General features: G+C 37.6%; 1 protein-coding gene across 1 annotated transcript; it reads left to right on the top strand.

Annotated features, from left to right (window-relative positions):
- Nucleotides 1-6773: 6773 nt before the first annotated feature.
- LOC122732175 (probable E3 ubiquitin-protein ligase TRIML1) lies at nt 6774-12794 on the top strand. The gene is made up of 5 exons (XM_043972307.1): nt 6774-7190; nt 8272-8502; nt 10817-10839; nt 11001-11098; nt 12253-12794. Exons 1-5 carry the CDS (start codon nt 6774-6776, stop codon nt 12792-12794), a joined length of 1311 nt encoding a protein of 436 aa, XP_043828242.1.
- Nucleotides 12795-13422: the final 628 nt, after the last annotated feature.

Genomic DNA, 13422 nt, shown 5'->3' with positions numbered 1-13422 from the left:
CCACAATAATGGCAAGGGCAACAATTTTACAGATTCACAACTGGAAATTGTTACAAGAACCCTTTTGTGCCCTCTGCATTTTCTCAGGAGGGAGAAGGCTCAGAGGGTTCTGATATAGGGATACAGAAGCATGTATGAAACCCAAGGTGCACTGACAATAATTGATGTAGGGGCTGAGGCAAGAAGTGGTTAGGACCACAGACATTACATCTTATTCAGGAGATCATCTTGGCAAAGAATGGTATCTCTATGCCTGAGATGCCAGGGGCTTTGTATAAAGACTACAAATAAACAAAAATCCTGGAGGAGCAGACAGGTTATTTTGTAGACCTTAACAATGGCATAAAATTAGTGCCCCCAGCCCATTCAGAATTGTTGCAGGGGACAAGCATAAGAGGTCTGAAGCCTACCTGAAATAGGTCATCTCCTTGAAACAGCAGGGTTATGGCCTGGAGGCATTAAGCCCATCAGCTAAGGCCAAGAGTTCTCTGCTCTCAGTGTGTGTCTCTTACATACCCAGCACTCCGAAGGGCCTGCTTTAGCCACTGATTCTCCTAATTGAATCAGGGTATTATTACTCCTGGTAGCAAAGGGTGCATAATTCAAAAGTTATGAGATAGCCCAGTGCATGATGAGGGGAGTGGCAATAGGTGGCAATAGGTGGCAATGGGTGGGAGGGTTCAGTCCCTGAGGCAGCAGGCAATGGAAAAACAATAGGCCCAAGGAGCAGAAGGGTCAAAAGTAAAAACAAATGAGGGTACAAAGGAGAAGGAAGACTCATTTCAGGGTTTCTGTTGGCAGAAGAGAAACTTGAGACTCTCCACTGGTCCACAGGAATATATGCCCTTCTTTTCCTCACTGTTTGATTCTGAGGGGGAAAAAGGTTTAATGGGAGAAACATGAGTCCATGTATTCTGCCCCTTAAGATTTACAGCTGTGGAGGCAGAGCCAAGATGGCGGAGAGGAGTCAGCAAGCTCCCTGAGCTCTCCTTCCTTTCCCTCAAAAAGAACATCAAATCAAGCTTCTGGAAGGATTCTAAAACTACAGAATCTGCAAAGAGACAGGGAGACACAGTCTTCCAAACAGATAATTTAGAAGACTTCAGGAAAGGTCAGTCTGACTCAGGCAAAAGGGAGGCACAGACCAGGGCGGCAGCACAGTACTGAGAGGATCAGGTCAAGTCAGCAGGAATTTGTGGAACACAGCCAAACAACTGAGGCCCCTAGACACTGGCTCAAAAATTTGGTGGCGCAGCAGGACAGTGGTGAAATATACAAGATTTAAGAGAAGCATAAAAAGGTAAAGAGGGGAAAAAAAGTTAATTAAGTCAAACTGTTTACATCCCTACACTGGAAGATAATACTTATAACTCTTGAGAACTGTATATGCATTTGGGCAGACAGAAGGATTATACACAGAGGGTATAAATATAAATTATCTTTCATGCAATGATATAACGAAAATTAAGGGGTTAAAAAGGGAGTTTATGGGGAGAAGAGGAAAGGGGAAGTGGAATGGGGTAAATTATATCATATGAAGAGGTGAAAAAAAAAACTATTACAATAGAGGGAAAGAAGGGAGGGGTGAACATTGTTTCAACCCTACTTTCATTAGATTTGATTCAAAGAGTGAATAACATATACGTTCATTTGGATAAAAACCTTAGCTTATTCTTTAGGTAAGTAAAGGGGGAAGGGGAAGGGGGAGACTGATAGAAGTGAAGGCTAAAGCAAGGGAGAAAAAGGTAAAGAAAAGGGAGGGTTGTGATTAAAAAGGGAGGGCAGATTGGGGGAGGCAGGGGTAAGAAGCAAAACATTGGTGAGGAGTAATAGGGTAAAAGAAGAAGGAAAAGTACAAAGCGGGTAAATAGGATGGAGGGGAATAGACAGCTAGTAATAATAACTGTGAATGTGAATGGGATGAACTCTGCTATAAAACAGAAGCAAATTGCAGAGTGGATTAAAAACCAGAATCCTACAATAAGGTTTTTACAAGAAACACTTTTGAAGCAGAGAGATACACACAGAGTAAAGGTAAAAGAATGGAGCAGAATGCATCATGCTTCAGCTGAAGTAAAAAAAGCAGGGGTAGCAATCCTTATCTCAGACAAAGCACAGTAAAAAATAGATCTCATTAAAAGAGATAAGGAAGGAAACTACATGTTGCTAAAAGGTACTATAGATAATGAAGTAATATCAATATTAAATATGTATTCACCAAGTGGTATAGCATCCAGATTCTTAGAGGAGAAGTTAAATGAGTTACAAGAGGAATTGGACAGTAATACTATACTAGTGGGGGATCTGAATCTTCCCCTCTGAGAATTAGGTAAATCTAGCTGAAAAATAAATAAGAAATAAATAAGAGGTTAATAAAATACTAGAAAAGTTAGATATGGTAGATCTCAGTACATGGCACATTTTCAAAAATTGACCACGTATTAGGGCACAAAAACAACATAGTCAAATATAGAAAGGCAGAAATAGTAAATGCATCCTTCTCAGATCATGATGCAATAAAAATTACATGTAATAAAGAGTCATGGAAAAGTAGACTAAAATCAATTGGAAACTAAATAATTTCATTGTAAAGAATGAATGGGTCAAACAACAAATCATAGAAACAATCAATAACTTTATCCAAGAGAATGACAATGATGAGACAACATACCAAAATCTATGGGATGCAGCCAAAACAGTGCTTAGGGGGAAATTAAAGCTCTAAAAGCTTACATGAATAAAAAGGAGAAAGAGAAGATTAATGAATTGGGCATGCAACTTAAAAAGCTAGAAATAGAACAAATTAGAAATCCCCAAATAGATACTAAACTAGAGAACCTGAAAATTAGAGGAGAAATTAATAAAACTGAAAGCAAGAAAACTATAGAATTAATCAATCAAACTAAGAGCTGATTTTATGAAAAAAACAATAAAATAGATAAAATATTGGTTAATCTGATTTTAAAAAAGAAAGAAGTAACAAAAATAAAAGGTGTGATATTACTACAAATGAAGTGGAAATTAAATCAATAATTAGGAATTATTTTGCCCAACTGTATGCCAATAAATTTGATAGTCTAAATGAAATGGATAAATACCTACCAAAATAAAAACTTCCCAGGTTAATGGAAGAGGAAATAAAGTTCTTAACTAAGCCCATATTAGAAAAATAACTTGAACAAGGCATTAATGAACTCCCTAAGAAAAAATCCCCAGGGTCAGATGGATTTACAGGTGAATTTTACCAAATATTTAAAGAACAATTAATTTCAAAATTATACAAATTATTTGGGAAAATAGGTGAAGAAGGAGTTCTACAAAATTCATTTTATGACACAAATATGGTGGTGATACCAAAACAAGGCAGAGCAAAAACAAAGAAAGAAAATTATAGACCAATTTCCCTAATGAATATTGATGCTAAAATCTTAAATAAGATATTAGCAAGGAGATTACTACAAGTGATCACCAGGATAATACAGTATGACCAGGTGGGATTAATACCAGGAATGCAGGGCTGGTTCAACATTAGGAAAACTATTAACATAATAAACCACATCAATAAGAAAACTAACCAAAATCATATGATTATCTCAATAGATGCAGAGAAAGCTTTTGACAAAATACAGCACCCATTCCTTTTTTTTATGGGGCAATGGGGTTAAGTGACTTGCCCAGGGTCACACAGCTAGTAAGTGTCAAGTGTCTGAGGCTGGATTTGAACTCAGGTACTCCCGAATCCAGGGTCGGTGCTTTATCCACTGTGCCACCTGGCCACCCCACAGCACCCATTCCTAATAAAAAACACTAGAGACCTTAGGAATGAATAGGTGGAGCTTTCCTTAAAATAATAAGCAGTATCTACCTAAAACTATCAGCAAGCATTATATGTAATGGAGATATGTTAGAGGCCTTCCCAATAATATCAGGGGTGAGACAGGAATGTCCATTATCACCTCTATTATTTAATGTTGTAGTAGAAATGGTAGTGTTAGCAATTAGAGAAGAAAAAGGAATTAAAGGAATTATAATAGGAAAGGAGGAAACAAAACTATCACTCTTTGCAGATGATATGATGGTATTCTTAGAAAGAGAAATTCCATTTAAAGTAACAGTAGATAATATAAAATACTCACACCACATACAAAAATAAGATAAAAATTGTTACATGGTTTACACAGGAATGGTGTAAAGCAAATTAAAAGAGTACAGAATACTTTTTCCATCAGATGTATGGACACAGGAAGTATTTAGGACCAAAGAAGATAAAAGAGAACATTACAAAATATAAAATAGACAATTTTAATAATCTTAAATTAAAAGACTTTTGTACAAACAAAATCAATGCAACCAAAATTATAAGGAAACTAGAAAACTGGGAATTTTTGCAACAAGTGTCTCTGAAAAATGCCTGTATCTAAAGAACCTCCAGATGGCTTGCTTCTAGACTATCTGGGCTGGGCCACACTCCACATTTTCCAAAGTGAGAAAGAATTTTCCTGAAGTTCTTTTAAGTTATCTTAAGCTGGAATACTGTTGCATTTTGTCTTGTTGTAGGTTCAATAGCCCTAGAATTTGTTTAAAGACAAGCTTTAAGTTTGTTTCTAAGGGAAACAGGGAAAAGCTCAGGGAACTTCCTGGCTTCTTTCTGCCATCTTGGCTCTGCTCCCAAAAGTATATCTTAAGTTATCTGTTGATCACAAAAGTGCTAGGTTTGGACTGAAAGGATCCCACTGACCACAAGGAATTTACACCTAATTAGTGAAGATAAGACATAAGCACAAAGCCACCCTATTGATAAAGAGATTATTGTAAATATGACATCTGGGAGCAAGGAAACAGGAAAATGCAAAGGAGGGCTTGGTAGGAGACTGAAGCAAATAAATTTTCAAAAATAATCTTTTATTTCTACCTTCTGCTTTTATATTCCTGTTATCTTTCTGTAGACCTCCCCCCTTATTTCCAGAGAGCAATCACATCAAGGGAGACATTTTAAAATGATAATAATATTGCAACAATGTCTACAATGAAACATGAACCATTTGCACCCAGTTGCCCAACTGTATGCCAATAAATTTGACAATCTAAATGAAATGGATAAATATCTACAAAAATACAAAGTACCCAGGTTAACGGAAGAGGAAATAAAATTCTTAACGAAGCCCATATTAGAAAAAGAATTTGAACAAACCATTAATGAACTCCCTAAGAAAAAATCCCCAGGACCAGATGGGTTTACAGGTGAATTCTACCAAACATTTAAAGAACAATTAATTCCAATATTATACAAATGAATGAATTTAGAGGCAAAATTAATGTAGAGGCAAAACAACTCTGGCCCAGGTACATAGGTCTGAATTTCATTGTGAATTATAGCCCATTACTAAAAAGAAAAAAAAAAAAAAGGACAAATCTGAGAACTCAGTACAATATTAGAGACAAGAAGATCCTTTATAACACAGGAGTTCTAATTTTGGGGGGGCAGAGTAAGGGAAAACTTAAAGACCCCAACAACAGTGTCCTAAAAACTTAGCAGTTGGAGCTACCATTATCTCTCCTGAGAGGAATATCTGAAAAGGAATAGAATAGAGGGAATTCCCTTTGGAATTTAGAAGTAAGACTTCTCTGGCCTGTGAACACCATTGTGAATGGAAACTCATTACTATGCAAAAAGACAAAGGTGAGAACCCAGCCAAAAGAGAGATATGGGAAGTACTATCAAACTCCAGGTGTTGTCACCTTTTGTGGGTGGAGCAGAGGGAGGGGCTAATCAAAGGAAAAGATATAAAAAGACCCCAACAAGTCAGTCCCAAAACACTTTGCTGCCAGAGTTCAAGGGAAAAGAGCTGGTGTTATTTACCCTGAGAGGAATATTGGAGAAGGACCAAATCAATGGTAAGATTTTTGTGGGAAAAATACTTTTTTTCCCAAACATGAAAAAAAAAAACATTTCAGACCATTAAAGGAATCATAAATTAAACATGGGACAAAAATTAGAGGCTGAGGAGAAAATATACCTGCATTTAAGGTCTGTTTTTGGAGGTGAGGGGAAACTAGGGGTGCAGAAATAATGAGTCATGGTTGTCTTTCTTGGTTATCACATTATCTAATCAGAAATATAATTATACTGAGCCTTTAAAATATGGTCAGTCATTCCTAAACTACCCAATAAAATAGTAAGGTAAGCCAAACCAGAGATTTCCAGTAGCATTTAAGAGGAAGTAGAGATGTTTTCTTCAGAAGAGGGTGATCCTGAAGTTTGGGATAAGAGGAAGAGTAAATGAGAGTAACAAATATTCAGAGAGAACCCCCATCCTCTAGGGTCCTTGAAGGAAAGATACCTGGTTCGGCACTGGGTGTATCAGTTTTCCTGATCCTTCATCCTAGGGGACACACTGGCCCTATAAGAACAAATCAAAAAACAAGACAACAACAACAAAACTCTCCTCCCTGCCACCCCAAGCTTGCTATTGGGCACTTCAAGATGATTAGGGATGAGGCTCATCTGTAAGACTGGCTGCATGTGAATTCTGCTTTAGCCCATGATGTCTGACTTCTAGGACTCTTAGGTTCATTGGTTCTATATGAAAGCAGACTTGAAACTTGGGATCCACAATGGATGTATGGTAGATATGGAACCACCACTTCTGTTGCAGGCCCTATATTGCCTGTGATTCCCTGAAATACCACCTGCACAAAAGGCCTGAGATGCCTTAGATAGCACAGGAATGAGCTGCTCAAACTTTTCTCTATTTCATTCTAGGCCTAGGAACATGGATGCCAAAGACTTACTTGAAAGCTTCAAAGCAGACCTCATTTGCCCCATCTGCCTGCGCGACTTCACTGACCCAGTGCTTGTCAAATGTGGTCATAGCTTTTGCACACAGTGTCTTCTGCAGTGCAGGAATGGAGCTGATTCCACAACAACATGTCCAGAGTGTAGACAGGTCATCCAAATCAGCAAGTTGGTGCCCAACAAGAACCTGCAGAATCTTTCCCTCAAGGGCAAAATGATCAGACCTTATTTGCTTCAGAGCATGCTGGGCCTGACCACCTGTGACCAACATCTGGAAAAAGAGAAGCTCTTCTGTGAGGAAGACCAGAGACCCCTCTGTGAGTCTTGTTCATTAACTCCAGAGCACAAGCATCATCATGTTCTTCCCATGGACAAGGCTGCTGAACAATACAAGGTAATAGTATCTGCTAATTAGAGATCCATGCCAAAGGAGAACTGGTGTCTGCTCATTCAACTCTCTTTGTGATCACTTGGGGATACTGCCAGATTGGGCACACAACTAAAGCTTATATTGCTCAAGGAAAATCCAAAGGCTTTATTACTATCTATGGCTTCAAATCCAGATTCACACCCTATTTATTCTTACTTGTCCTTCAAAATTCTTGTTTCATTTTATCAATAAAATTCTGAAAATTTTAATAGTGTCAACCTCTCAGAGTTATTGTCAGCATCCAAGAGATAAGAACTTTCAGATCTTTAATAGACTTCAAATGCTGTCTAAGTATGAGGTGTTATTATCTAATAATTCTTAAATGTCCAGATATCTTTGTTCTAAAAAGAAGTTTTGATAAGTCTCTACTTTTCTTTCAGAACAAGCTCCAGGAGATACAGCATATCTTGCAAAGGAAAGAAGAGAAACTTAAAACTGCATTGAAGAAAATGAAAAGGAGGGAGGCACATTGTAAGGTCAGTATTTATCTGTTTTCCTGGAGAAAAAGTATGAGATACATTGTCCCTTTGAGGCCCTTCCTAGAAGGAATAAGTAATGATGAAAATGTCAGGCAAATCATGTCTTTGTAAAGGATCAGATTCATATTCATAATTAAGGGATGAAATAGATTGTTTCAATGACAGGTAAACTTTATGATAGCCAAAGTCAGTAGAATAACTTTGTTTTCATGTAAATTGCTAAAATATATTGATGAAGAAATGGGTTCCAGACTGCATTTGGGTATTTTGTGGGAGAAAATTATCTCTGGTAGATCTTTGAGAACCTTTCCTTGATATATTATTTCTTATTATTTTTTACATCATTAAGTATTCCTTAACAAAAAGACCAGCAAGAAATAGTTTATCTCTAAAGTCCTACAATGGAAGATGTAGTCCTAGCAGTCACAAAGCTATACCTGGTACCTAAGTTCATGAATTCTCTTAGAAAACTACTAGTATTTAATAAAGAGCCCAAAGGTTTGCTACTCACCTCTTCTCTTCAGGACTTTTCACTTCCTTCTTCATTCTGCTTTCTTTTGGTACAGGAGGATGCAAATTCTCTCAAACAATCAATTATTTCTGAATATGAGAAAATTTACCAGTTCTTACGGAATGAAGAAAACCAACACCTGCTAAGATTAGGACAGGAATTCAGAAACAACATGGCCAAACATAAAGTGAACAAAGCCAAACTATTACTAGAAATCCAAAAACTCCAAAGAATGGTATTAGATGTGGAGGAGAATTTGGACAAGGCACCATCAGAAATGTTTCAGGTGAGTATGTAAAATATACATGTACTTTTGCTGTAAAACTGAGAAATGAATGTCCATGCCCAGCCACCCACAGAATGCTAAGACACAGGTCTCAGAACTATTTGGTAGTTCAGGCATTTCACTGGATGCTCCAAATGCATTTTTCTTTTCTGATGAGCATGGCTGGAAATGAATCTGTTGTAGCAGAGCACAGGCATTCTCAAAGACCAGGACCCTTCAGCTCAAAACTATGTTATGACTTCCAATACCTGTCTCATGCTGGTTTAAATTTAAATTTGCAATCACAAAACATTCTTGTAACTCTAGCTTCTGCCACAGTGACCATATGCCTCATTACTTCTCCTTTTTTTTTAGTGAGGCAATTGGGGTTAAGTGACTTGCCCAGGGTCGCACAGCTAGTAAATGTTAAGTGTCTGAGGCCAGATTTGAACTCAGGTACTCCTGACTCCAGGGTCAGTGCTCTATCCACTGTGCCACCTAGCTGCCCCCTCATTACTTCTTGAAAGAGTTATGAGGTAGATTGTCACTTGACAGCTCTTTTCAGAAGAAATATTTATGCTTCCTCATTGGCCAAATGTAATATTTGATCATAAGCAAAAATGTTAAAAATATATTGTTAGGCACTTATAAAATACCTACTGTGTGCCAGGTCTTATACTAAGCTCTGTAGATAACAGTAAAGAAAATGAAAGCTTCCAGACTGATAAGTACATGGCAATTTACTTGAAAAGACATTAAGGCCCTTTGTAAAGAAATGTAGAATGAACAGAAAGAGATATAACATATGTTAGTTTGAAGGAGAAAGGCAGAGCAGTTGGGAAAGGATGGAATGAGGAAAAATTGAAAATGAATGGCAAACTTAAGTTATATCTTCAAGGAACTGTGGAAATTCTAGCTCTATGTTGCTGAGTTGAGAGAGTTCATTCCTGTCTTGGGATATTTCCAGAGATCTTGTTAAAAAAAGTTTGAATACCATTCATCTAGAAGCTTCATTTCTCTTTCTGGGGCAAAATTCAATGAGTCACATTAAGGTTGTCGAATAGGTCAAGAAGAAAATATCCTGAGTGGAAGGGAGGATTGAAATCTATGTCCCAGGGCATCTCTTTAACAACTGTGAAGGTCTACCATTAGAGAAGTTATAGGTAGGAGGTGAAATGTCTATTCAAGTACTTTACTGTACCACTGGGCCCTTAGAATTGATCTTCTAGGTACAAGAGGGCAAAATCAGGACAAATGGATTCTATTAAAAAATAATCATGATTATTACATAATTAATCTAAGGAGTTTGATGCTTTTGAGTTTCCAACTTGGCTGCCATATTTTCTTATTTATGAGTCATTGTTATTCTTTGAGTTAGGCTAAAGAGATTTTATAATCCCAGTCCTACAGAGGACACTGAGCTGCAGAACAATTGAGGGGCTCCCCTATGGTCATACTTATAGCATCCGAAGTAATGTCTAAGTTTTTGTCTACATTGCTCAATGTCCTATATCAAGCCATATTATCACCAGAAGAGATGTTTTCCAAAATAATTGCATCTGCCTTTGGATGTGCTAAGTTCCCTGGCATGCAAGTTTCTTAAAGGAGTCTTAATGACTATTTTTGTGAAGTTCTCTATACATCCTTCTTATATCTGTGACAGGTTGACCTGGGTGATGTCTGAGGTCTTTTCTAATGCTAAAGTTCCATTTTTACCCACCCCAAACCCCAAATAGCCAGGACTGCCTTATCTTTCTAGGGGGCTATAGATGTGGACTGATGATTTCTTAGGTTTGGGCATGACAGTACTTGACAAGTAAATGCCTCATTAACAAAAGGACGCTGGAAGTAAACCTCAGTTTGAGTTCATGGGCTCTATTCAAATTTCATTTTTGTGAAGATAACATCATGTCTCTTCAGTCTCAAAACCCAAATTTCCCATTCACATCAAACAAAAAAAAGTGTGACTACCTGTCTCCCAGAATCACAACACTTTTTTCCCACTTCCTCATTTTTCTTCCATCATTTAGGGTAAGTAGAAGTTGACTCTGTCACATAAGTTTTCTGTGTAAGGGAGGGAGGCAGAAGAGCAATGAAGTCATTTCTTCATGTTCAGGAGAGAGGCAGAGGCATGAGGCCAATCAGAGAACAACCAAAGCTAGTTCTAATCAATTCTGCACAGACCTAAATTGTGCAGATGTTGTAATGTCTCTGGAAAAGAGTTCTAAGGGTGACAGGTCTGTGGAGAGTTGTGTCTGGGCTCTATGAGAAAGACAATAATTGTAGAAATGGACTAAGGAAGAGAACACTAAGTCTCTTTATTTTCTTCCCTCAGGTTATGAAAATCCCATTTGAATGGTAAGTTTCCATTCTCTTTTAACATAATTTGAAAATACAAAATCAGTGGGGGAATGTGATTTCTTCGAAGGGGCTAATTGGGATCTACTCTGCTGGAACATAAAGTATGTGTTCTGGAGAGCTGAGCAGAACAAATGTAACCAAGTGTTTCCTGTTTGTAGGAATGAGGAGCAGCTACTTCAAGAAGTGAACGTTGATTCCTCTATCTGGAGCACCTGGCCCATCACTTGCTTGAGAGAAATGCTCAAGAGCTACCATAGTAAGTTACCCAGATCAGTCTCAATTGACATTGGGAAATTCCCAGGATTTCCCTTGTTCATTGTAATGGATTTGTTCAGTGTGCTAGCATGCACAAGTGGCCCCAACCACTGTTATGCCATGGGAACCTTCCAAGTTGTTCTGTTCTGTATCTTGCCAGTGGACACAGATGACACCTGAGGAGAGTGAGGCTGATAGCTTTGCACAACCTTCCCTTACTTAAATCCATTTCACTTGCAAGTCAAAACATCACCTCCCAGATGTCATAGTGCTCTTTGAGAATGAAGGACAAACAGCTCTCCCTTATGAATAATTTCAAACTTCACATGATTTATTCAGTCATTTTAATTTTATCTGTCTCTGAGCATATTTAGGGTTTTCTTTTCAACATTAATGGAGAAGTAGGGCAGCAAGGTGGCACGGTGCATAAAGTACTGGCCTTGGATTCAGGAGGACCTGAGTTCAAATCCAGCCTCAGACACTTGAAACTTATTAGCTATGTGACCCTGGGCAAGTCACTTAACCCTCATTGCCCTGCAAAAAAAAAATAATAGAAAAAAATGAATTATAGAAGTTCGCTATTTTTCCCCTCAAATTCATTGTACAGATGAAGAAACTAAGGAAAATAGCATGAAGTGACTTCCCCAAGATAACATAGCTAGTAAAGATCTGAGGCCAAATTTGTGCTTAGGTCTTCCTGACTCCAAGTCTGATGCTTTAGGACTATCCCACCCAGTACTGTATCCACTATGCCATTGAGCTTCTCTGGCATGACTTCTAACGTAATTTCCAGTTTTTCAGTTTGGAATCTCAACAGGCTTGAATGCTCTTACATATTTCACTCATTAACTCAGCTATTTTTCTAAATAGCTGGATCATTTCACAGCTGCTGAAGCAGTCAACTCATGTGCCCAGACTATCCCTTCATTTTCATAGAACTGAACTATGCCACTGGAAAACTACGTTGATTGTGCAAGTATAGGTGTAAGGGGGAGGATGATTTCCTCAAGATTTCTTCATAATCCAAAATGGAGTACGACTTGAGTATCATAGTGTGGGATTGTCCAGGATTAGAGAATATTTTCTGTTTTGGTTTTTAACCCTACAGGGTCTGCAACCCAAGGCTAATTATCCTTTTTATACCCTTTGCTATAGGGGATATAACTCTGGATCCTGAAACAGCCAATCCTCATCTCATCTTGTCTGAAGATATGAAGCATGTCAAGTGTGGAAGTTTCCTACAGATCCTGCCTGACAGTGAAGAAATATCTATGGATTCTTTTATTGTATTGGGGGTCCAGACCTTTACCTCAGGCAAACACTATTGGGAAATAGAGTGGGGAGATAATACAGAGTGGGAAGTGGGTGTCTGTAAAGTTTCAGCCATCCAAAATGGGAACCTTTCCATATTACCTGAAGATATATGTGCACTAGAAGGCTACAGATGTGTAAATGATTTCTTCTTCTGGAAATTACAACATGGCCATTTTGTGAGTGAGCCCATAGATAAGATGGGCATTTTTCTTGATTATGAAAAGGGACATATAGCATTTTACAATGTCGTAGAAGAAAACCTTATCTTCAGTTCCCCAGAAATGAACTTTCAAGGGACTCTTCGCCCTTACTTTGCTCTTTCCCGTCATAATGAAGAAGGAACTCTTGCATCACTCAGTATATGTCCCAGGAGCAATAAGTGACAAGTGACTAAAAATGACTCTAAAAATCATTATTTATTGGAACGGATGTTGAAATGGTCAATAAAGTTATGTATGATTATGTAAACAATAACGATAAAGTCCATTTTGTTTCCACTTGGTATCAACACTAGTATGCTTCATTTGCATCAAAACATTCTCTTCATATATCAAATCTAATTGTATGTCACACAAATACTATTTCTAAAATAGAAACATATTTTATACACATATGTACATACATATTTACTTCTATATAGGCACATATTTGGGTATATATGCATGTCAGTCTTCATTATCTAAGGTATATATCCTTTTTGAAGTGTTTTATTTTTCTCAATTATACATAAAAATAATATTTAATCTTGATTTTTTATCATTTTTGAGCTCTGAATTCTGTTCCCCCTCTCCTTTGAGTTTCAAATTCCCTCCCATTTTTTGAGAAGGCAAGCATTTTGCTATAGTTATACTCATGCAGTCAGGCAGAACATATTTCCATTTTAGCAATGTTGCAAGAGCAAGAACAAAGCAAAAGAGAAAATTAAAAACTATGTATCAGTCCACATTCAGAGTCCTTTGTATCTTTTCTCTTGAGGTGGAAAACATTTTCCATTATAAGTCCTTTTACAAT

Source organism: Dromiciops gliroides, chromosome 6, assembly GCF_019393635.1.
Source record: "Dromiciops gliroides isolate mDroGli1 chromosome 6, mDroGli1.pri, whole genome shotgun sequence".
Lineage (NCBI taxonomy): Eukaryota > Metazoa > Chordata > Mammalia > Microbiotheria > Microbiotheriidae > Dromiciops > Dromiciops gliroides.
Note: the sequence above shows the minus strand (reverse complement) of the source record. Positions and strands in the feature narration are given on the sequence as shown.

What these genes read in the sequence shown, in the direction of transcription:
- LOC122732175 (XM_043972307.1), top strand. Translation starts at nt 6,774, where the DNA reads ATGGATGCCAAAGACTTACTTGAAAGCTTCAAAGCAGACCTCATTTGC. An exon ending in AGGCTGCTGAACAATACAAG is followed by an intron (nt 7,191 to 8,271) that starts GTAATAGTATCT and finishes CTTTTGGTACAG; the next exon opens with GAGGATGCAAATTCTCTCAA. An exon ending in AATGCTCAAGAGCTACCATA is followed by an intron (nt 11,099 to 12,252) that starts GTAAGTTACCCA and finishes CCTTTGCTATAG; the next exon opens with GGGATATAACTCTGGATCCT.